This window comes from Pongo abelii, chromosome 3, assembly GCF_028885655.2.
Source record: "Pongo abelii isolate AG06213 chromosome 3, NHGRI_mPonAbe1-v2.0_pri, whole genome shotgun sequence".
NCBI classification, from domain to species: Eukaryota; Metazoa; Chordata; class Mammalia; order Primates; family Hominidae; genus Pongo; species Pongo abelii.
The window spans coordinates 176,745,471-176,771,551 of NC_071988.2; the positions used below are offsets into that span (position 1 = coordinate 176,745,471).

Sequence of the window (26,081 nt, forward strand, 5' to 3'; positions counted from 1 at the left end):
ACACTTTTGTGAAAGTATACTACTGTGAGAAGTTTTAATTTGAAAAATATTTGGTGCTTTTTTTCTTATGAGCTATTATTATTTCCAGATTGATGGGCAGAAATGCAAAAATAAAAAATAATTTCAGATAAAAATATTCGAAACCATTGCTTTGAAATAAAGAGAAACTTTCTCCAGGTTTTTTTAACTTAAGAAATAATTCTAGGAGGCACTTAAGCCAAACATGAAATAATGATTCTATGATATTATAATGGAGTTATAAATTATAAATAGAAGAAAAATAATACTTTTTAGAAGACTATTTTTTTCCAGTTTTAACTACAGCTCTAACTTGGTTGATACTATTCAAACTCATATTTTAAAGAACAAAGGTAATTTGCAAAATTTCTTTTAAAATTTACCTACTTGAATGAGAAATAGGCATCAGGATCGACATTTTACACATTTGTTTTCATATGACCAAGTGGTGACCAAAATTCCATTAACTCAACTATGTGTCTTTGACCCTCTGAGAGGGCTTAGTCCTCATGAAAATGTATTTGTATTACTCTTGAAATTTACTTTTTTCTGAAAGACCATTTAAATGAACATCTAGCATTACTTATAATTCTCATCTTACTAACACTTGTATTAATGCACCATATATATTATGGAGTTAGTACAGTGAGAGAAGCAGCTTAATAGAATGATTACTAGAATAAAAGTATAAGAATTGAGAATCCTTTCTCAGCCATCGACAAACTGTGTGACCTTAGAATGGCAAATGAATTGTTTAGTCATTGGACTTCAATGTCCTCAGATGTAAAATATCAGGATTTTATTTAGTAAGTTTTAAGGAATCTTTTTTCTAAAAAGATTATGGTTTCATTTAAAATATGGTCAAAATCGTATGTAGAACCAAAAATAATACTTTAAAATATTTTGTGTCTGCCCAGAGATAAATATTTGAGTACAAATAGTTTAAAACCAAGAGCTGCTTTTGCAAAAAATAATCCATCAGTTTAATATCCCTTCCTTTATAGAATTCAAAGCTTATGCCCCCCCCCCCCCACTTCACAACAGAACAGCTGGACAAAAAAAATAAATAAAAGATTCAGTCAGTCAGCTGTTTTATTTGCATGATGACAAGTAATTGTTTTTCAGTTATTTTCTTCTCTGAATTTGCTAATCAATTACTATAGTCAAAATCAAGGTTTTTATAAAACAAGTCAACTACTTAAAAGTTTGGAAACTAAATTTTCTTTTTGTAACAGAGGATCTAGGAAAATAATGATATGTATCAAAACATGCCATGTGGGGAGTATCTGTCCCATAGGTTTATTAACTGGTGAAGGTGATCCTTATTATTTTATTTACTTCATAAATCTATTTGATCATGCTTGATTCTTTACCCTATAACTTCTTAATGTCTTTGGTTAATATAGTCCTAAAATACTCCTTCTAATAAACTAGTTTTAATAGCAGCTACTTCTGTATTAATCTAATGTCTAATCTTATTTAATTCATATTTTAAAAAATGGTTTTAAAAATCTCCCTTTATATTAGATGCCATTAGCAATTGTGTATATATGTTCCATTCTTAAATGTTAGTAGCAGTTCATAATTTTGCCACATGATGTCCCTAAATACATATTTTTAATGTGGCTTTAAAAGGAAATTTAATGTTACGTTGATTTTTAGCTCCTCTTTGTCTTACCTTTTTTTTTTAGAATCAGAAAAATCTCTGTGAAATGCTCTACTTAGTCTTCTTCGGCCTATCATGCCCTTATCTCTGCTTCCTGTTTAATATTTAGTAGACAATAATTTTTTATGCTATAGCAGTGTAATTAAGTGAATGGACTTGTGAATAAGGAGACAGAAGATGTGGAATGATGGTTTCACTATGGCGAATTTATTTTGTGCTTTTAACTACTTTAAAATTCAGTGCTTCTTCCAGGCCTTTTAGGTAAAATCAAACATAGTATCTGCCCTTACTAGTTAATATCTGATATATCATCAATCCCAGAGCATTTCATCCTCTTTCCAAGACCTGGTAGTACATTACCTCCAAGAATGGTTCACTTTCCTGTGAAGCTTCAAAATAGAAGGACAATAATTAAAAACCTTAGTATCCCCCAAATAATTAGAAACTTTAAATCACCAGAAAATTAATAACTCCTTGGATTTTCATGCTCCTTAAAGTGATAGTATTTGGTCAGAAATGTATTAATGACATGCGGGTCGTTATTTGTCTCACATATAGCAAGTAACATTTGAGCTATAAGAATGTCCTGCATATGAAATTTTATGTACACAATAGTTCATATTTTAAGAAAATAATTTGGGTAACTAAATTTAGTTTGCCTATACGTTGCTTTGATTCAGTAAATATAATCTTTATACTACACTAATAGTGCTCTACTATAATTCTGTTTATAAACTTTGGATTAAAAAGTATATAGGAGTACAATCATCAGAAAACATCACTCTCTTAAAGTTGTATTGCCTGATAATTTGGTTTGTGTACTTTGTTACTATTCTTGTGTGTTTAAACAGTATACCTTGATTTCTGTACACAAATTCAAGGGATTGGCACTTATTTAAATAAAAATGTGAACCATGATATAAAACTTCACCTTTTTATAGAGTAGATAAATCTTTGTTGACCTATGCTTTACTTTTTCTTTTGTGCAATTTGATTGTCCTTCCATTATGTGGTCTAAGGATGTTTTTATTAGAGTTACTTTTTTTCTTTGTACTTTTCTTTAATCCTGTTTTGTATGTGGATTTTTGTAAGACGGAAGCCCATTTACTTAATTTTTTTTCTTGTTAACTTTGTTTCATCAATACATAGTTCCAGTCTGCTTGTTTACTGGCCAGATTATGGGGTAAATGAATATCCACAAAATTTGCAGCATATGTATATGTGGACGGCTTTTTTTTTCCTGCTGCTGCCCAGTTAATTTTTGGTCCAAGGGTGACCAAATCTGTAGTTACAAATTTATGAAAGTATTGGATAATTTGGGGCACAGAATTTATAAGGTTACAGGTGAGCCATTATCAATCTTTGGAAAACAGGTTAAGATTCTATTCTGCACTATAAATAATTCAAGCAGTGAAATGCTTGTTAATTTAAAGGCATTTCACCTGTATATATGTGTGTACATGTGTTTCCTTGAGAGAATAAGAATCCCTTAAGGGATTCCTTGGTGTGAACTTAGGTGTGTGTATGAAGTATAGAAATAATGATTATACCAGAATACTGAAAGATTATTTCTTTTCACTTAAGAATTAAAGGGAAAGAGGCAATAGTAAACAAAAATATGATTGCTTTCACGTGAAGGCACTCACTTAGTTTCGGAGAGGGATTTACAAATAAGATAGTAATGATTTTTCTCTTTATTTCTTAATATTTTCCCTATTTTACTTAGTAGATAGACTTAAGATTTTTAAGTTATTGTATTGAAATACATACATGTATGTGTGACTCTTCTATTTCTCACTAATATACTAGTGTTCTAAAACTCATTTTTATTGACTTTTTAAAATCTTTACATTTTATTTTCTTATTTATGTATTTTTTTTATTGTGATTTATGCTCCAGGCAGGGTGTTGCTACATTAGCTAATGTGGCTTGGGAGAAGGATGGACAGGGTTTTCATCAATCCTCTGAGGCCTTAGCTTGATGATGTCAGATGCTGTCATTTGAATTGATATATTGGAGAATTATTTCATTGCCTTTAGATTTAATCAGAATTTTTCTGTAATGATTTTTAATTTTAGTTTTTTATTCTGAAATTATTTATAATGAGTTTTCTATGACAAAAACTTGTATAATCAACTCCCAAATATTTAGATACGTGGCATGAATAAATGGAAAGGAAATAATCTGAATATAGTTAGCTTATTTGTTTATCCTAGAGTGCTCTTTAAATATATAGTATATTGATTCTAGAAATTTACATAAATTCAATACAAAACTCAGCTTAGGAAAAGTTGGAAAGATGTTCAGTTTCTCCTCCACTCAATTTCTTATCCTGCAGAAATGACATTGTTTCATACTGATGCAGTGCACTTACCTAAGTATTACATTAGTCTGCCCTCTGTCTTTTCTTCGTGGTTTTTACTGGTAAGAGTAGGTTGTTCACTTTCATTCCTGCCTTATTCCACAAAAGATTTGAAGTGGCTCCTTAAAAATATGTAACATACAAAAGGATTCAGATTTTAAATTGAAGAAATTGAGACAATTGGAAATTATGATTAGGAAAATAAAGCCAAGCAAAACCAAACAATAGGTTGTTTAGAGATAGATGATTATGAGGTAAAACCATAAAAATGCCAGGGAATTACTAACATTTAAAAGTTACTACTTGGAGGGAGAAATTGGAAAGGATTCAAAGGGACTTCTGAGGTATTGGTAATTTCCTGTTTCTAAACCTGGGTGGTGAGTACATGTTTTCATTTTTTTAATTATGTAAGGCATACACATCTATATTGTATATATTTCTTTGTTTCTATATTTCATTATTAAATTGGGAAAAATGAAAGCCAGCCAAGGGTGAAAACTTGTGTTATTTTGTCAAAATTGGAATAAGAGTCTTTCTACTCTAGAGATTCTCAGTATAACTCAAGGTAAAATAGGAAAGTTACATAGTATCAAGACCAAATAATTTTATTCTACTCAGACTATATTTGGAATGTTTTGGTTGCTTATGGGCACCACAATTTAATTCAACCTTGACCACTAGGGTGAGCTTGGAAACTCCGTAATATGTAATAGGACAGTGAACAACTGAAATATTTGGAGCTGTTTAGTGTGTAAATACTAATACAGAGGAAATGTGATCGCAGTTTTCAAATGTTTGAAGTGCTCGCACATGGAAAAAAGACTTTAGTCCTTATCTTTGGAGCTCTAGGAAGTGGAATTAAGTCTAAAAGAGCAAAGTTTTAAGGAGGTAGATTATGGCTTAATATAAGTCTCAGAACTATCTAAGCCTTTCGGCTGCTAAAAATTCTCTCAGTACAAAACAACAAACAAAAATAATTTTTTTAACATTTATTTTAAATCTATGAAATATATGGGGGAAGGAAAGAGTCTTTACTAGACTATTGTAACTCAGAATTATTTTCCCTAATACCACTTGGAATATAATGGCCGTGCCATTTTCAAGCCCTCTGAGAAATTTACTTTTTGCAAACTGATTAAGAAAGTTTGATTTGGGAATTTTTATTCTCATAAGAATATCCCTTTTGCTTATTATTCATTCCTTTAGGCTTCTATTCTCATGTTTAGTTTACTAACTGGCAGACGGCTGATTGTTAAATCTTGTTAAAATGTGTTCCTTCAACAAATACTTACCTAAGGCTGTTTTGTGTAAAGTTATGAGGATCACTGTAGGAATTAGACACAGTTGCTGCTTTCATAGACCTTACATTCTATTGAGACCAATATTCAGTTAGAGTTCTGATAAATGCTCTGAAGTAGTACGGGGTGTTATGAGAACATACAATTGGATGACCTGACCTAAACTGGTATTGGGGTCAGGAAATGGTACATTGCACTTTAGAAAGAATTTCAGGAAAAAGAAAGTAAGTACTATGGCATAGCATATAGGCAACATAGGAAAAAAGAGTATGGCATTTGGAGCCAGATTTCCTGGGTCCACATTCTAGCTTCATTACTTACTTGGAAAAGTTACTTAACTTCTCTGTCCTTCAGTTTCATCATTTGTAAAATAGGAATGATAATAACAGTATCTCATAGGGTAATTGCATGTATTAAATGAGTTAAAATTGTAAAGGGCCCAGAACATTCCCTTTTATATATATTAAGTACCATATAAATAGTGAAGCATAATTATTCAGAAAACAAATCCAAGATACCAGTTTCCAATCATATGTAATATAAATATTAGAAATAATAATAGTTAAGATTCTTTGAACACTTACTACATGTTAGATTTTGTGCTAAATGCTTTTACATGATGTATTAGTCTCACAGTTCTTTGTGGTAGATAGGATGTGTGTGTGTGTGTGTGTGTGCGCGTGTGAGACAGAGTTTCGCTGTGTCACCCAGGCTGGAGTGCAGTGGTGCGATCTTGGCTCATTGCAACCTCCGCCTCCCGGGTTTGAGCGATTCTCCTGCCTCAGCCTCCCAAGTAGCTGGGATTACAGGCATGTACCACGATGCCTGGCTAGTTTTCATATTTTTAGTAGAGAGGGGGTTTCCCTGTGTTGGCCAGGCTGGTCACGAATTCCTGACCTCAAGTGATCCGCCTGCCTCTTCCTCCCAAAGTGCTAGGATTACAGGCATGAGCGAACACGCCTGGCCTGTTGTAGATAGGATTTTAATGTTGACACTCCTTTACTTACTTTTTTTTTTTTTTTAAACAGGCTTCAGTATGTTAAATAATTTGCCCAAGATCCTAGTTAGCATAAGAGGCTGTGCTCTTAACTGCCATCCTTTGTAAATTCACATGATTCCAATGAAAAACTGGTTTTTGTCTAATATTAAACATTTGGTAACAGACAGTGGACTTGTGAAATATTATTGGCAAATTATGTTTCTGTAAGTTAAAATACAATGAGATGGGCTTTTGGTCCTGCCTTACCTTTTTTCCAGAGGCTATTTTGGCTTTAGGAAACCTACAGGCCCATGTACCAGACCCCACTCCATTGTAATGTTGACCTGAGACATCTGGTTGAATTCTGTGTTATTCTGAGTTAGAAAAATCTTGTAAATGTATCTTGTTTACAAGGTAGCTTCATGATTTTTAAATTTACCCTAGGATCAGCATTGCCAGCCAAGGAATGACATGTGTCAAGGTGGCAGATGATACATGTCTTTCCCCCATCCAGATTCTAGACAACATCAAACAGGCAAAGTTTGTTTATATCTATTTCCTGGTCCCCTGTTACTTGGTACTCATTTTACTCTGATTATATTCAAAACATCCCAATACATAGTTTAGCCATATAATTTATCAGTCCAAATAGGTTTATGCTTTTTCATTGTTACTTCCTTAGTCAGGAACCTATCATGGCTTGCTATTGTAGTATAATCAAATACTCTGAACTCCACATTCTCCTGTTCAGAATGCTCTACTGTTTGGCCCCACTTAACCTAACCATAGCCATACATTTCCTGCTGTGATCATCTGAATTTGCCATGCTTATTGGTAGGTCTAGGCCTTTCCTATTGCTGTGCACTGTGCTTAGAGTATTCTGCTTATCCTCATATACTTTTATATTAAGCTTTTATTGGACATAGTAACCCAAAATGACTTTTTCTTTATGATATTACTCAATAATTTTTATATTTTTTGTTTACTCAAAATTTTTCATCCATCAGTGTATATAAAGCCAGTGGACTTTGTACATGTATGATTTGTTGTTATTCCCTGCATTATATGGGTGAGTACTGGCTCCTTTAGTACTCAGCATATGGTGCTTTCCAAATAATTTAAAGCAATCTACATGCTATAAAGTTAAAAGATAAAGATTCCAAGGAAAGATACATTTCGGCTGTGCTTTGAGCAGAAGGAAGAAAGGATTGGGAAAGAAATATATGAGATAGGAAGTTGACAGGTATAAACACAGGCATGGTTAAATTATGAATGGTGGTTAATGGGCTGAAATATCTGCATATATGTCACCAAAGTAAAAATTATCAGTATATAATTTTTAACATGCTAATGTTGGAGGTTTCAAAATAGTAGAAATCCTTGAAATATAGACAGGGGCATATGGATGATTTTATATTGGATATGTGTATATTATATATATGTATATAAATTTGTATAGTGGAATAGGAAATTAAGGTTGTAATTGTTATTTTTAAACCCTCTGAGAAAACCTTTGTGTTTATATCAACCAAATGTAGTATAGAATATAATGATTTATGTTATGTGCAATTTTTAAGTTTCTTTTAAAATTCATTATATAATCCACAGTTATATCTAGCATAATCTATAACGTTTGATCAAGGCTTCACAAATAGGAAATGTCAGTTGCTTATTGTATGTTATTCTAATCTTAGTTTATTGCTAGCATTATACTTTAATATTCTTCTACACAGGTGTAGACTGAGAAGATGGTGGTGTTCCTTTCAGTTTAGTTTCCTAAAGACAGGAAAAAAGCTTGAAAATTCGGGGTGCTAATATAGCAGCCTTATTTGGAATACACCGGAATCCCATGCACTCAGTTATTTTCTGTCTTCAAAAGAAGAAATAGTATGCCATATCTGAGAGTCTAAAAATAATTTTTGTCTTTCATATCATTTACTTTAAAATTTATATGGAATTTTCTGTCAAACTAAAGACCAGTAAAATCTTCTTCAAAGATAGAGAATATGCTTTTGTAATCAGTTTTCAGTGACTTTTTAAACTTCATCACATCTTTGTAGAACAAGTCATCTATCTACAATGTTATGTTTTCTTGAAAATAATGAAAATTAGGAGCCTACTTAGATTTTTACTTAGTTTTCCCTTATTTTGGCCCTTATTCCTACATAACTTCTAGAAAACTAAATATAAAACATTTAATGATTCCCATTTTGCAGAGAGGTGGTAAAGATCCTGACTCTAGTCTCTGAAGTTTAATTTATCCTATTCTTTTTCTCCACTTTTTGACATGCCTTTTCTTTCCCCTAGTCTCTTTCTTATTGTCTTGCCTACTAAATAATCACTTTTGAAATAATTTCTCAGAATATATTCATTAACAGTTGTTGCTTTTTAAAAAGGAATGACACAAATAAGATGGTAAGTTAAATTGGGTGAAAAGTACCAGTAAGTAGCAGCCTTGCATTTGACACAAAATTGAGACTCTGCTGATAAGCTTTTGCTTTTGTGGTGAGAATTATCACCATCTCTTCTATATGCTGACATAAATTTAATTCTTATACACTGGTAATTTAAATCCCAGCATTTTTCCTGTTAAATTTGATTTCATTCAAACCAAAGATTAACAAAGCTAATTCTAAAAACTCCAGGTGGTAGATAGTGAAGGCCATTATGAAGAAAAGAATTGCTCTGTATTTAATAATATTTCTATGTAGCATCTGTACTGAAAATCATTATAGTTTAAAATTAGTCTGAATCACATATGCTCTATTTTGGTAGTAACTATAAAGTGATTTTATATTTTATCATAATTATACATTATCAACTTCTCCTTTATGTATATCACTGGGAGGTTTTTATCCCCTCCCCCCCTCTTTTTTTTTTAAACTCCTTAAGCTATAACATTACATACAAACAGAAAAGTGCACAAATAATGAGTGTAAATTCAGTAAATTACCATGAGGGACTATGTCTGTATAACTCACCACCAAGGTAAAGACATAAAATATCAACACTCCAAAAGACTCTTTTGTATTTTCTCCAGACATTACTTTCCTTCCTGCTCAAAGGAGGCCACTCCTCTGACTTATTCTATGTATTTTTGAAACTTATATAACATTTTATATCATCTTGTCTGGCTTCTTTTAACATTGTGGATTGATTCATACTGTTTCAGGTAGCAGTACTGTTCATTTGCTCTCATTGATACCTGTATTTCATCAGAGTGTTGTATAAAACTTGCTGTCTTTGTTGATGAAAATATAAAGAACTATCAGTTTGGGGCTGTTTGAATAATGACACTCTAAAGATTCTTGAACATAGTGTTTTTGGTGCTCATTTGCACACATTCCTGTTGAATATATAGGAGTGAAAGTGGTGGGTCATGTTTTTTTAACTGTAGTAAATAGGGCCAAATAGTTTTCCAAAGTAAGTATACTGATTTACACTTTACTAGCAGTAAATGGGAGTTCCAGTTGTTTCACATTCTTGCCAACACTTAGATATCGGTCTTTTACATTTTGGATATTCTGATTAGTGTATATTTCTTACTGAGATTGTAATTTTTATATGATGATAACTTACGATACTGATCATCTTAGGAGGATTATAGGGCATTACACTATTGTATTGGTGAAGTATCTGTCTTGTTCAAGTCTTGCTCCTTCATTTTATTGGTTTCATTTTATTACTTAATATACAAGTCCTTTATTGAATATATTTTTAAAATATCTTGTTCTACTCTGTGACTTACCTGTTTATTCAGGTATGTTTTGAAACATAGAAGTTCTTAATTTTAATATGATTCAGTTGATCAATCTTACTAGTGCCATTTGCATCCTGCTTGGAAAATCTTTACTCACCACAGGGTCATGAAATATTTTCTGTATTATCTTTTAGAAACTTCCCATCATCTAAATTTAGTGACAATGAGAAGTCTCAGAGTCGCCCCCGCTCATATGAATATTCACTTAACCAACACCATTTTTTGAAGACTTGCCATTTTCCCATGACTCTGCAGTGCCACCTTAATGTAAATCAAGTATGTGTATATACACTGCCTTCTAATACACACATACATATATGACTTATTCTGGATATTAACATTCTATTCCATTGATCTGTTTGTTTTTGCACCAATACCATATTGTCTTAATTTTGTAACTTCATATTTTATAAATAATATTTTCTCACTTATTTTTTCTTCTTCACAATTATCTTGACTTTTCTCAGCCCTTGAGTTTCCATATGAATTTTAGAATCAGTTTGTAACTTTATACCCAAGACCAAAATCCTAATGGGATTTTGATTGGAACGGAATTGAATCTGTAGATCAATTTGGGAACAATAACATTTTTATAGTATTGGGTCTTCTGATCCATGAACATGATACCTCTTTTCATTTACCTAGGCTTTTAAAAAATTTGCTCCTTCAGTAGTTTACTGTTTAAATATCTTCTACATCTTTCTCCAGACTTATACCTAGTGTTTGTTTTTCATAATGTCCTCATAAAAAAGAACTTATCTTAATTTTAGTTTCTAATTGTTCCTGCTTTATGTGAAAACGATTTATTTTTTAATATGTTGGGTAAAACTACTTATTTGTGTCAGATAGTTTGACTCTGCAGTAATTTTTCTGTATACACTTTTATCAACTAAATGTAAAGATCTGTTTCTTCCTTTCCATCCTTTATACACATTTTTTTTTCTCTTGCCTTACTGCACTGGCTAGAACTACTTTTTTAACGTTGAATACAAATTATGATAAAAACCATCCTTATAAACTTTCAGTATTTCTCCACTAAGATATGATATGTGTTGTAGCTTTTATTATAGAAGTCCTTTATCACTTAAGATACTCTCTTTTATTCCTGCTTTGTATGAGTTTTTATCATGAATGGGTCATGAATTTTGTGAAATACTTTTTTGCATCTAGCTAATTACATCATTTTTGTCTTTTATTATTTTAATGCAATAAGTTGCATTGATTGATATTTGAATGTTACATGAATCTTATTTCCAAAGTAAACTCAATTTGGTCATGGTACATTATACTTTTTATATATTGCTAAAATTTGTTATTTCCTTTAGGATTTTTACATCTGTGTTCATTAGTGAGATTGACTCATTCTTTTCCTCATAAAAATAGTTGGGAAATATTTTAAATTTCACTGTTCTCTGTAAGAATTTACATAAGATGGGTGTTATTACATTGTTTCTGAATATGTGGAATATTATTTAAGAGGCCATCTTAGAGTTTTTAGCCCCTCTTTTATTAAGGTTACAAATATCTCTCCTAAGTATGGTTAGAGCTGCATCCCATACATTTGGTTTTTCTTTTTCTTTTTCTTTTTCTTTTTTTTTTTTTGACACTGAGTCTCACTCTGTCGCCCAGGCTGGAGTGCAGTGGCGTGATCTCGGCTCACTGCAACCTCCGCCTCCTGGGTTCAAGCAATTCTCCTTCGTCAGGCTCCCGAGTAGCTGGGATTACAGGTGCGCACACCACACCCGGCTGATTTTTGTATTTTTAGTAGAGATGGGGTTTCACCATGTTGGCCAGCCTGGTCTCGAACTCCTGACCTCAGGTGATGTGCCCGCCTTGGCCTCCCAAAGTGCTGGGATTACAGGTGTGATCCACCATGCCTGGCCTTGTGTTCCATACATTTTGATATATTTTATTTTTATTATCATTTGTTTAAAAATATTTTCTCTTTTATGTTTTGATTTCTTCTTGAACCTTCAGTATTAATTTCTAAATATACATTTAATGTCCTTGCCAATATGCTTGGGATTAAGTCTCTCATTTTGCCATTTGCATTCTGTTTTCTCTGCTTGTTCTATTTTTTCATTTCTTGCCTTTTTTTTTTTACATAGTGTTTATTTTGACTTTCTTTTCTTTAGCTGTATTAGTTATACAATTATACAGTCTTTAATCTCTTAGTCCTTACTCTATAAATGCCAACATGCATTCCTAACTTACTGGTCTAATATTAATTAGTATTTTATCACATCCTAGACAATACAAGGAACTTAGTACACTTTGACTTCTTTCATTTCTTTTACAATTTATGTAGTGTCATTGGTACTTATATATATATTTAAACCTTATACATTTAAAACCCCACAATACCCAATATAATAAAAATATCTAGTTATAATCGTTTTTAGACTTAATATACATTGATACTGATTTACACATTTATCATTTCCTTTGCCCTTTCTTCCATCTCTAAGCTTCCACTAGAATTGTTTATTTATTCTACCTAAAGAATACTTATTCATATTTTCTTTTGTGTGGATATGCTTATGACAAATTATCTCAATTTTTGTTTGTCTGAATGTATTCTTAGTTTGCCTGCCATTTGAAAGGGTATTTTTGCTAGGCCAGCAGTTATTTTACTTCAGCCCTTTGCAGTTACGATTCTACTGTCCTTTAGCTTCTATTGTTTCTCTTGGGAAATCTGTTGTTGATCAGCTTGTTACTCCTTTGAACATACATTGTGCCATCATTCCCTGTACCCAGCTACTTTTACTATTTTCTTTTTATCTATGATTTTCAGAAGTTTTACTATTATGGATTTGACTTTTGTATAGTCTTCTTAGTTTTCATCTTACTTGGTACTTTCACCTCTTCTGAAGTCTAGATTAATGTATTAGTAAGTTCTACGTTATTGTGTTTTCAACTACTGCATTTGTTCATTTTCTCTCTTATTTCTTTATGGTAATCCAGCTACACATATGTTAAACCTTTTTACTGTAACCTGTGTATTGATTATATTTCTTCTGTATTGTCCATCCTTTTGTATGTCAGTCTGTATATTTTCTTACCTGTCTTCTGGTTTGTAATTTTTTTATCTGTAAAAAATTTAAAAGGTTTATCCTAAGAACCATTCATTTAGATTCATTTCTCAGTTCTAGAATTAAATTTGAGTCTCTTTTATGATTTCTACTTCCTTCCAAAAATTTTAGTCTTTTATTTTCTTGAGTGTATTAGGCATTGTTATTTCAATACTCAGTTCTGAAATTTAATGATCTAAATACCCTGTGGATCTGTTACTGTTGTCTGCTGTTTCTGTTGGTTTTAGGTGATACTAATTTTACCTCCTTGTATGACTAGTTATTTTTTATTCAATACCAGATATTGTGTATGAAAAATTGTAGAGATAATTTGAAGGCTAGCACGATGTTATATTTATTCATATAAGATTTATTTTGGCTTCAGAAAGGTGGCTAAAGGACTGACAAACCAAGATTGCTTTAATCTAGGCAGGGGTTGAAGTTAAATTTAGTCTCTGTTAAAGTTTGTCTGTTTCTGTTCCATTTTTACTCAGTTCCAGTCATTCCTTGTTAGTAGCTCTTTAGTTCTAGTTTTCGTCTTCCTAGCTTCATTTGTCTCTTGGCACCTTCTGTTAATTCCCAAGAGGGAGCTTTTGGGAATTGGCCAACCCTTCCAGGGGAAATGCACCTCCCAAAGAGGTGCACATACCTTTGGGTTTTCTTCTTCTCTGAGATCACAGCCCCATAATTCGTCACTGTCTTGGTTCTCAGTGATTTCAAGCAAATGTTTTTGTTTTTAATAATTTCTTACATTTTCTAGTTCTTACCAAGAGGGTTGATTATTGTTACCTAGTTCATCATGTAAAAACAGAAGATATTGTGACTATTTTTATACTGAATTATAATCTTTAGATGGTTATTTTTATACCTAGTTTTCTATAGATTATCAGAAATTTTTCATTTGTTTATACTTTTATACACAATTTCTTAGCATAGACTTGGATATACATCCATAACAGAAAGGTTTAAGGCATATGAAGAGACAACCACTAAAATAGATGGATGCCCACAGTTGTACTATATTTGACTAAATTAGATTTCAAGTAGATAAAATTTAGCTGTTAGGAAAAAAGATTTAAGTTTAGTATTATTTTGGCCATCTATCTTTTTTAAGACAGCAAGGAAATGGTGTTTCATATGTAAAATAACTACACCTTATACAACATTTCTATTTCCCAAATTTGCTTAGATTCTTTGGCTTTCTGCTTATCAGAAATTGGGTGATCTCATTTATTTTTAAAGTCTCTTCTTTATCTTAGCAGGGTAGTAATATTTAGAAAGATAAATGATAATTTGTTTAGAAAGAGATAAATTTTTTTCTGATAATGTATTACTCATAATTTTCATTCAGATATCAAAATACTCTTCTCTTTGTTCATCTTTGTAGAACTCCAGAAATAACTATTTGTCCCTTTTTCTCTAAATTTGTTTTTTTATTTACTGATCAAAAGGTTTTTTAACTAAAGTTACCAAGGATTCCATGCACTTCCAAGATAGGGATAACATCAATCTAAAGACTCAATTATTTTCTGTCTTCACTGCTTACAGACAGGGAACACAATCTGTTCAGCCTGGACCTGTGTAGAAGAATTTGGAGAAAATAAACAGGTAAGAGTTTATTAGGTAAGAGTCTCTTAGGAATATTAAGTAATATATTTAATTGTCAGAAAACCAGTTTTAAATTGTTCTTTATAATGAAAACAATGAAACTTTATGAAGTATTTTTTATAATAGCCTTGTTCATTATAGACTCATTAAGCAAATGTTTTAAAAAGTTAAAGTGGGTTTCTGTATTTCAGGTCTTCTCAAAACATTCAACATGCTGGTATACCTTGAACCACCAAGATGGTAAACAGTATTATAAATTCGATATATTTGGAGTTAGTGTGTTATTTATAGATTATCCAAGTATTTCTCAAAAGTATCTGAAAATAGGACTCTCTTGTTTTTCAACCTTAAACCCAAATCTTATTGAAACAGTTTGGGATAAAAGTTGTATTTACTAAGACTTAGTGTTTAGTTTATTCAACAAGGTACTTCTTGAGGAAGATAAGTTTTAGTAGGAAGTTGAAAGATAGCTTATTTGAGTCAAGATTATTACTTTACAAAGTCTTTTTTTACATGTAGAGGCAAAGGAATGTGATGTTTTCTAGGATGTAATTCATGTACTACATCTGTGTCCTTGAGTAAGTTAACTTGACCTTTTTGTGCTTCACTTCCTCATTGACAAAGGGGATAATAATAGTACTTAAGTCTGTTATGTGGATTCAGTTGTACTAATCTTGTGTGGTTATTTTTATCACTTAATAATATTGCCATTGCAATTAATATAATCTGTTCTCAGACTCAGAGAGAAATGCTTGTTATACTTGAGACTTAAATTTTATTTTTACAGATCTTAATCTTAGCATAAAAATTCAAATAAGTGATGCCAGTCTTAGAGGTCCTTCCAACTTTTTATAGTTCAAAATTTGAGTTACAAGGGCTGATTTTACTTATAGAAATAAAACTTGAAAAGAATTGCTGTATTTTCTAAGGCTTTTCTTTTTTGCCCACATGGTTTTAGTGAGCTACAACTTTTTTTTTAACCTATACTGAAGCCTACCTAGATTGCTGCAGCTCTGATTGTAATTTTTTCTCTCATAAGCTGCTGTTCTAGTACTCACTTTCCAAATGGCCTAAAAGGAGTTGGACATAATTATCTCTTAATACAAAGGTAGCAAACTAGAAGCTCTAGATGTACTTTTTTTAATGGAAAGCAACTAGACTTATTTTCAGTACAAATAAGTATCTGTTGTTTTATTCTTGACCCTCTTTGTGTTCTTTTTGTTTGTGTGTTGCCTTGCCTCTGAAGGCATTTGAGCTTTTAATTGCTGTGTTTAATATATTTGAAGATTTTGTTCTGTTTTGTTTTTAATGTTTTCCCATTATGTATTAACTCCATTAAGATTTCTTCCTTGATATTCAAAATTCAGTGAAATAACTGCTTCTAAGGTCAAACAGGTTTGGGAAAAACTGTATACTAAATACTTCCTTTGGAAAATCAGTGCATACTAGCATCCTAGGTAATTGAGGTAGCAACCTGTTTAATGTATAAGCCTATCTGTTCTAAATTTTTCTTGAGATTATTTGGCTATAGGATGCTTGTTTTAAGAAATTCTTGCACTTTAATTGTACGGGATGTGGTTTGGGAAATACTGAAGCTAACCCAAAGACACACTTGAGTTTAATTTGTTTTTATTTAATATGTTTCTGACTTTATTGAGGTATAAATAAAATACAACAAAATGCCCATACTTAAAGTGTACAATTCGGTTCATTTTAATTTATGTCTATATCTATGAAATGACACCACAGTTAAGAAAACAAACATTTCCTTCACCCTCAAAAGTTGCCCCATGCCCCATTGTAATCCATTCTTCCTTCCATTCTCATTCTCAGGCAACCACTCTAGATTAGTTTGCATTTTCTAGAATTTCAGCCCCTTGCTTTCGAAGGTTTAAATTGTAATCTTTAGATAATTTAAAATTTCATTTTAAAGAAATTTCTTTATTTCCTCTGCTTATTTAGCTCTTGATTTTCTGTACTAGAATAGAAAGTACAAAATAAATGATAGATATTATTTATACTAATATGATATTTTAATCTCTGTGTTTGAACCCAGCCATATTTTATGTTCTGGGAATGTATAGTAGTAGTATATAGCTAAAAAAAAAAAAAGAAAAAAAAAGTTTTGTTTTGTTTTGTTTTTTTCAGATAAAATTTAGTGTTTGAGTGAAAGTAAGTTATTGAGATAGTTATTTCAGTTATGGTTATTGAATGTTAGAAATTGAAATAATAATGGTACAATAAGCTTTTTTAAAAAAAATTTCAATACAGATCTCATAGGTATCTAAAGAAATGCTTAAAATATGTGTTAAAGGTCTGATAAACATACTTCATAGATGAGAAGATCAGGTGTCTCATCCTTAACACTGGTGGGAATGTAAAATAGTATAGTCTTAACTACCTTGGAAAACAGTTGAGCAATTTCTCAAAAAGTTATACGGGGAATTACTGTATGACTCAGCAGTTTCATTCCTAGTTACTTACTAAAGAGAATTTAAAACATATGTTCACACAAACATTTGTACATATTATTCCTTAGCAGTATTATAAATAATAGCCAAAAGGTTGAAACCACCCAAATATTTATCAACTGATGAGTGGATAAACAATGTGTAATCTAGCTATATGATGAAATATTATTCAGCCATTAAAAGAGATGAAGTTCTGATACATGCCACAACATGTGTGAGCCTTGAAAGCATTATGTTATAAAGTCAGTTCCAAAAGACCACATAAATTTATACAAAAAGTCCAGAATAGGCAAGTCTATAGAAATACAAAGGCTAGTAGTTGCTGGGGCTGAGAGAAGAGAGAATGGGAGTGACTGCTAATAGATAACAGAGTTTCTTTTTAGGATGATGAAAATGTTCTAGAATTTTATAGTGGTGCTGTTGTACATGTGATAAAAATCACTAAGTTGCAGACTTAGAGATATATCAGAAAATGGATGGATGTGGTGGTAGAACTCACGTAGCTAACGGAAGAAACCAATTATGAGGAATATATTTTTTAAATGAAAAATTAGTCTGAAGAGTATCTAGTCAGAAACAAAAGAAAAAGGGAGTCAAAATTAATATGAGAAGACACTTTTATCTCACTTTAAAGTCTCTATTAAGGGTTTTCTTCATCTTTAAGACAGAAAAGCAGCTAAGAATTAGTGATGTTTGGTCAAGATGTGTAAGACGAATTAAAACAAGAAATACATTGAAGCAATGTATCTATCCACTGTTTACATTTTCACTGAGAAACGTACTGGTATTATTCACTACCAGACTGTCTTTGTGTTGGATACAAAAAGGTGGTAGACCAAATTATAGTAGCCACATAAACAGGCCTGACAAGTATGTGGTGTATGTACTACCAGTCTCTACTCTTGCTCCTTTGTCAGATGTGGCCTAAGTCATCCCTCGCTTTCCTGTTTATTCCAGACACACCACCAGAATCTTTCTGAATCTAGAATTCCTATTAGCCATTACTGCTTAATTAGAATTGCCACTTAAGGTTAAGCTTATTTGCTATTCTTTGTATATATCAAATTTGTTCTATGAAAATATTTGTATTCCATATATAAATAGGAAATTAAAGATAACATTTGATCAGGTTTTCTATAATAATCCGTTATATCAGAGCAGTTGTTCTGTTTTTTTTTTCTCCACAAAACAACCTTTACTTCAAGTGAAAGTTTAGCATATAAAACAAGGGAATGCAGAGCTGCATGAGTTGAAATGAGAGGTTGGAATAGGTATGATTAAAATTGCTGGCAGTACCAAATGTTGGAATGTGGAGCAACTGGAAGTCTCATATTTTACTGGTGCGAATATAAAATGGTCATACTGGAGAACTCTTTAAGCAGTATAGGTCATCTATCCTATGACCTAGCAATCCCATTCCCAGATATTGACCCAAAAGAAATGAAAACATCTATCCACCAAAAGATTTGTATAAAAATGTTCATAGCAGCTTTATTCATAATAAAACTTAGAAACAACCCAGATATTCATCATTAGGCAAATAGATAATGAAATTGAAGTATATTCACACAATGAAATAATAACCATAAAAATGAAGAAACTACTGAAAGGTACAACGTGAACGAATCTTAGAAATTATATTGAGAGATTGTCTGGATTATCTTTCTGGAATAATTTTACCAAAACAAGCTATTTGCGTTTAGACTTGGCAAGGCAAGATACGTCAGTGGATTCTCTTTGTGAATGGAAAAAAAAACATTCTTATTTTGTATAGAGGCCTCCTCTTTTTGTAACTTATTTTTTATTGGTAAAAATTAATTCAAATGTACTTAAAATTATGTTGAGAGAAAGAAGATAGACATAAAAATACTTAATGCATACTATATGAAGTCTAAGAACAGGCAAAACTGATTTATTGAAATAGAAATCAGAAGGTGGTTGCCTCCAAGTGAAGGTCTGTTGGCTGGAAAAGGGTACAGGAAATTTCTGGATTGGGGATGTGTTTTATATCTTGTTTTGAGTATCAATTACATAGATTTATACAATTATCAAGACTCATTGAAATAAACATAGGATGTATGCGTTTTATTTTATATAAATTGTATATCAATGTTCAAAGTGTTAAGGCAGTTGAATAACACTTAGTGTAAAACTTATATTCTGAAATTGGCTCTGTATCATTCCTTAAGAAGGGATCTGAAGTACAGATCCCAGTCTGAGGCAGAAACAGTGGGATTGAAGAGCTAAGGATGTTAATTGGGAAGAAAAACTAGGGGTGGGCAAATAAGTATATGCTAGGAATTTAAACTAATTTATTAATGTATTTTCTGAAAATTAGAATTTCTGCTTTTTATTTCCTATGATATGAAAATTATATGTTATAATAGATCTGAGGAAAACATGATTGTACTTCTAGGTTCATCCCACTAAGCATTTAAAGCTTACATTTCATTCATTGAAATTTGGTTTGTATTGTATTTTCTAACCAGCTAGATGTCTTCCTGAATATATTTAGATTCTTAGTGATTTTAGTAATAAAATTTATTTTTGAAATGCTTGTAAAATCTTACAAACTTCTGAAACCTTTTGTTTCCTAATCTTTGTTATTTGTGAAGAGTTTTTTTTTTCCTTTGGATTTATGCTACATGAATAAAGTCATAATCAACTTTTAATTTTGTATTTAATTTAGTCTCCTTGAAAATATGCAGTACAACAAATGATCATTGTGTATATTTAAGGGCTTAAGTTCAAGGTTTACAATGGGGACTATCAGGAATGAAGATAAGCTAGGCATTATGCTAGTAGCCAACTGCTTGGCTATCCGCTTTCTGAAATCTTTCCCTGAAGATACCTTCTGTGTTCACAATTCATAAATAGGCTGCATTACCTGAAGATACCTTCAGTATCCACATTTCATAAATAGACTGCATTACCTCTTGAGTGGATGTAAACTCAAAACAAAAGTGATTTCTCTTTGAAAACTACATTTCCCTGTTTGTGGTAGCCTGCTCTTCTAAATTGTATTGTTGATGACCACATTGTTAAAATTTGAAGAGCTGGGTGTATTACAGATAAATGGCTAATAAGAAATTGACTGTATTTGCATAATAATTTTCAGAAGGAAAGAATCAGACTTTTTTTAATAAAGCAGTTATCTGGGAATACATGGAGCCAGTAATGGTCCCGTTTATACTCAGTACCAAACCCTTCAGGTGAAGTGGATCCTTTAAAAGAAAAAAAAAAAAAAAGCACGAGGCACGTTAGCTCACACCTGTAATCCCAGTACTTTGGGAGGCTGAGGTGGGTGGATCACCTGAGGTCAGTAGTTCAAGACCAGCCCGGCCAACATGGTGAAACCCCGTCTCTGCTAAAAATACAAAAATTGACCGGGTATGGTGGTGGGTGCCTGTAATCCCAGGTACTTGGGAGGCGGAGGCAAGAGAATCACTTGAACCCAGGAGGTGGAGGTTGCAGTGAGCTGAGACCGCACCATTGCACCCCAGCCTGGGCAACAAGAGTGAAACTCTGTCTCAAATAAATAAATAAATAAATTGTATGGTACGTAGAGTCATCCTACTTTGGATGTTAGAAAAGTAAATGATATCAAAGTAATTTCTCATTCATTTTCAAAATACTGAAAATATTTGGAACTGGTTACTTTAAATGTATTTATGTCTTCCTGGAACAGATCACTTTGTTGATCTTATGGTACCATTCATAAAAAGGTTATAAAATTAGTTTAATTAGAGTTTTATAATGCTGGAAATTAAACCTATATTTAACTGATTTTCATTTTTCCTTTTTTTTTGTTTTTTCCTGAACTAGGTCCTTTCTGATGTTGCTTGAGCTTACTCTCCTGCAGTTGATCTCATTCCTGTTGGCTAAACATTAAGTCCCATGACAACATTAAGTTAATGCACCTATGGTATAGGCATCATTTATAGTACCAGGACAGTATTATAGAAAAAAACTTACTTGTACATTAGATGACCTGATTTTTTTTCTTCCATTCCTAGAAACACCATAATGTTTCTAAATAATGATTTTATAGTCATTGTCACACCCTTGGCTTATTTTACACTAAAGAACATAGTTGAGTTTTTGGAAGGTACAGGATTTAAAAATTTGGTCTGTAATATATACACACACATATAAATGTCACAGTTAATGAAACAGGAAATTATTGATGCATAAGATGAATGTTTATTGTGAAACAGCAGTATTTCAAATATTTTTTAATAATTTGGTTTAATTGGATATTTTCTGTACTATAAGTTGATAATGGTTTTTTGAAGTTTATTTAATAAAGGTAATTCATTTTACTGTTTTATCATACCAGTAGGACTTTTAATGTTAAATCAGTATGTTGAGTTAGATAAATGTTTATATTAGTATTTAAATAATGAAATATTGGCCAGCTAGTTTATACCAAATGTTTTTGCAGTCCAGGGTGAATGTTTCTGCTGGTTTGATGCCTAATACAGCTTCAAAGAAAAAAAAAGCAAATATGAATTCACTGTTTTTTATCTTTTCTTCATGTACTACCCCTTAGAACCAAATTTAAAAGAAGCTCCTTTGTAGAGCAAGAGAAATGAGACATTCTCTTTTTCTATAATCAGAATTCCAAGAAATAGTAGATATCCAAGAATTCATTCTGGTAAGATCTCTGAAACATTGTGTGAGTAAAGGAAAGGTAATACTGACAAAACTCTCAGGATTTGCAGTGCAGTGAATGCTGAAATAATCTTTAACCAGCAATATAGTATCATCAAGATTTCCAATGTTAGAACATTATGTTAAAATGTGATTATTGTTTAATGCTTTGTCTCTTTAAATTAAATTTGTGTCCATAAAGATGTACAGCATAATTGTTCATGTATTTATTTACAGACTACAATTTCCGTCGCAGCTCAATAAATAGTCTTTCCCCTGTTAGTGCTACCCTCTCTTCTGGGACTCCCAGCGTGCTTCCTTATACTTCAAGGCCTTATTCTTATCCAGCCTATCCCTTGTCACCAACAATATCACTTCCTAGTGGCAGCCATGTTGGACAGCGACTATATATCTCCAATCAGGCCTCATTCTTCTGAAGAAAATACTAACATTAGTATGAAAATTTGTGTAAATTTGTAGTATGAAAACTTGCAAATTAAAATACTGTTTTATTTTAGAATCGGGTTTGCACATTTGGTTTTAAAAAGATATTTATTCCAAAGTACTAAACGTCAGCTATAATTCAGAATAACATGGAGTTGTAGAATTTATAAAAATGCAAAGTTTAAAAAGTTATTCAGTGGTTCTCTTGATAAAGGTACAGCAAACTACTATTCTTTTTAAACTTTTAGGATTTTCTTCTACTTCCTCAGTGGGCAATAGAACCTAGTCATTTATGTTAATTTTTTGCATAATTTTACTTAGTAGTATTTCACAAATATTAAAGCACTTGAAGACAATGGTTATAGTAGATTTGATTACCAAGGATCACTATCTGTACTGGAGATTAGAACAATTATATGACCAGAAGCATCTAACCATTATGTAGAAAGAAATGATGAGACAAAAAGATTAAGATACAAATTCTGTGCAGTACTAAAGAAAAAGCAGTCTACCATTGTGGTCCTTGAAAATAACTATAGATATTTTCGTTATTTGTTAGACACAAATTATAATTTTGCTGTTAATGTATTTAAGCATTTTATAGTTATGCTTCATTTGTGTTTTTGATATTCTTTGTATTGTTAATAACAAGTGTTATGGGTTTTTAATGTTGAAATCATGTGTTAATTTTTGTACTTGAATTCAAATTTTTTGACATTAAATATGTGATGCTTCTATTGTGTGTTTTCTTTTTATTAGAATGACAAAACCTTTAGTTCTCACAATCACTTTGAGCTTTTCTTGAGAACAATTTCACTTCCTAGTTACACCGTCATAGGCTCAGTGCTTTTATGAGACTCAAGTGAAGGATGTTGAAGAAAGAAAATTGTTTTTATATACCCAAAAGAATATAAATCATTCTATAAAGACACATGCGCACGTATGTTTATTGCCATACTATTTACAATAGCAAATACATGAAACCAATCCAAATGTCCATTAATGATAGACTGGATAAAGAAAATGTAGTACATATACACCATGGAATACTGTGCAGCCATAAAAAGGAATGAGATCATGTCTTTTGAAGGGACATGGATGAGGCTGGAGGCCATCATCCTCAGCAGACTAACACAGGAACAGGAAACCACCACATGTGCTTGCTCATAAGTGGGAGCTGAACATTGAGAACACATGGTCACAGAGGGAAACAACACACACCAGGGCCTTTTTGGGGCTGGGGGTGAGGGGAGGGAATTTAGCAGACAGGTCAATAGGTGCAGCAAACCACATATGTATATCTATGTAACCTGCATGTTCTGCACATGTATCCCATTTTTTTTGGAAGAAATATAAATTGTTTTATAAAATAGTAACAAAAATTATTTTCAGGGACTAATAGAAATACTTTGTTAATAGACCCACTGAAGTTTCTGCCTTTCAGTTATGAATAATTAATGAATTCAAGTCATTTTGACTTCAATATTTTAGTATACATTTATAATGATTGCTAGTGATAGTTTTTATAATTGATGTCTGAGAAATCTTTCAGATAGCAAACATTACCTTTTTTTAATCAACTCATTGTGCAGCTGTATGGGACATAGCATTTGTAAACAGAATTTGAAATAGTTGCAAATTTTTTTTTTCTCAAGTTTCAAGCAGAAGTTATATGGAAATTTATCTCAGTTTTTTCAACCTTTAAATAATGTTCATTCCATATAAATCATATGCAATACTTACCTTCCAGTTTACTGCCTTAGATTTTCTAATTTAAATGAGCATAGACACAGTGCTTAACAAATACTATTTTTCTCCTTACTCAACTGTTGAATTGCATAGATTTTGCTCTTTAATTGCCAGGTGTATGTGGGGCTCACAGGTGCATATCACTCAGCAAGCATACAGTGAGTATTTCGTTGGTGATTGTGGTAATACCTTTGGAATACAGAGGTTACTGAGACAGCCAGAAGAAAAAGAGACACTTAGTTTTTCATAGAAGTGTTTGAAATAGCCCATCATAATAATTGCAAGTTTCCACATAGCTTTTTCACTTTCAATAAAAATCAAACAATTGAGCTTACCAACCACACATTGTATTTGGAGATCCATGGTGATTGGATGAGAAGCATATAAGCTGTGTTAGTCAAATCCCACTCCATTAAGTAACAGCTCTTTGAACTTGGACACAGTTTTTAATCTTAGCCATACTTTTCACTTCTGTAAAGTCATAGTACACATAGGTAAAACACCTAGCAAATGGAAGACACTCAGGTGGTGGGTGGTATTATATGGGTATAGTTATATGAAGTGCATAGTACTTTGTAGTTTTTCATCCCTACTCCCTTTAACTGGAAATATAGAAATTAGCACATTCATGTCAAACACTGTCCCTTTCTGTGATGTTCTGGATGAGCAGTTAATCTTGTTTATACTGAATAAAATTTTATTTGAGTTGTGAACATAGCTACTAATTATTTGCTGCTGTAACTCTTGCAGAATAAGCTGTATAAGGCATTTGCTTCAAATGAGGGTTTCCTTAGATGATCACAAACTATTGATAAGTCTTAGCCATGTGATGTATCTCATTGGTCAGGGAAACAGTTCTAAAGACAGACTTCAAATTTTGTGTGCAACATTACGCAAAGAACCATGGCTGAAATGTGGAAGTTTATGATCTATTATGATGGAGCTAGGACCTGTCCTGCTTAAAATCCCTTGTAAGCAGAAAGATCAGAAGGTATGCAGAAAGTTTAATTAACCCTATCATTCTTCCCTAGTTTGTTTTATAATGTTAGAGAGGGAAAGACTTCTTTATGACTTAAAATGTAGAAACCATAATAGAAAAGGTTGCTAAGTTCATTTTAAAAAGAAAAGTCTGCATGGCAAGGAAGTAACATAGGTACGTCAAAAGACAATAAATGACTCCATCTCAAAAAAAATGATAAATGATACTTGCATGTTGTTTTACAAAGGGCTAATCTCTAATATTTCTAGATATCAGAAAAAGTAACCACCCATGAAAAAAATGGATGAAATGTCTGAATAGGCAGATGACAAATGGCTCCCAAACCTATTAAAAAGATGGCTTATGTCATTATAGGAAAGGCAGATTAAAAGTTCAGATTGGCAGAAATTCATAGTTTGATAAACTTTTGGCAAGCCTGTAAATATTCTCATACATTGTCATTGGGATTAAAAATTGGTATTTATATAAGAAGCAACTTGGCAGCTATTGTCCAAAATTACATACAGACATTTTGATCCAGCAATTCTACTTCTGGGGTATACTTGGATGTGTGTATGTGAAATGATATATGTGTAAAGGTATCCATCATTAGAGGACGGATTAAGAATACATTTATCAGTACATACTAAGAAGCTATACAAAAGAGAATGACTATTCTTGATACAGGAAGAGAGAACGTTAAGTGAAAAGAGCAAGGCTTATTTAGGAATGTATGTATAATACAGTGTTCTATGTTTTGGTAAAGAGGAAAAGAACATTTGTATGTGCTTATAGGTGCATACAGAACTCCAGAAGGATATGCAAAAAAAAGAGTTATGAGAGAAGTGGATAGGATCACAGTGTGACATCTCTCACTTGCAGACACTGTAATGAATGATAAATAATTTTAAGTAAAAAGACACATAATTGTTCTCAGAAACAAAAGAGCTCTAGTGAACAGTAATCTGAACAAAAACACATTAGGAAAAGCTGCACTGGATCTCTTTACTGAGTGACCAGAAG

The 26,081-nt window shown here is 31.9% G+C and overlaps 1 protein-coding gene across 8 annotated transcripts in view; it reads left to right on the forward strand.

Annotated features, from left to right (window-relative positions):
* Window positions 1-23,067, forward strand: part of RBM46 (RNA binding motif protein 46) — a 49,795-nt gene extending 26,728 nt beyond the window's left edge. For 3 of the 8 annotated variants that reach the window (XM_054554619.1, XM_054554620.1, XM_054554621.1), the window contains exon 5: window positions 21,059-23,062. In XM_054554619.1, the coding sequence (XP_054410594.1) occupies window positions 21,059-21,069 (11 nt within the window). In that variant the 3' untranslated portion in view covers window positions 21,070-23,062. Of the gene's footprint in view, window positions 1-14,702; window positions 14,763-14,953; window positions 15,003-21,058 lie in introns of all 8 variants that reach the window. The other 5 variants (XR_008524825.1, XR_008524824.1, XM_024246109.2 and 2 more) reach the window with 5 other exon arrangements.
* The last annotated feature ends 3,014 nt before the right edge of the window (window positions 23,068-26,081 follow it).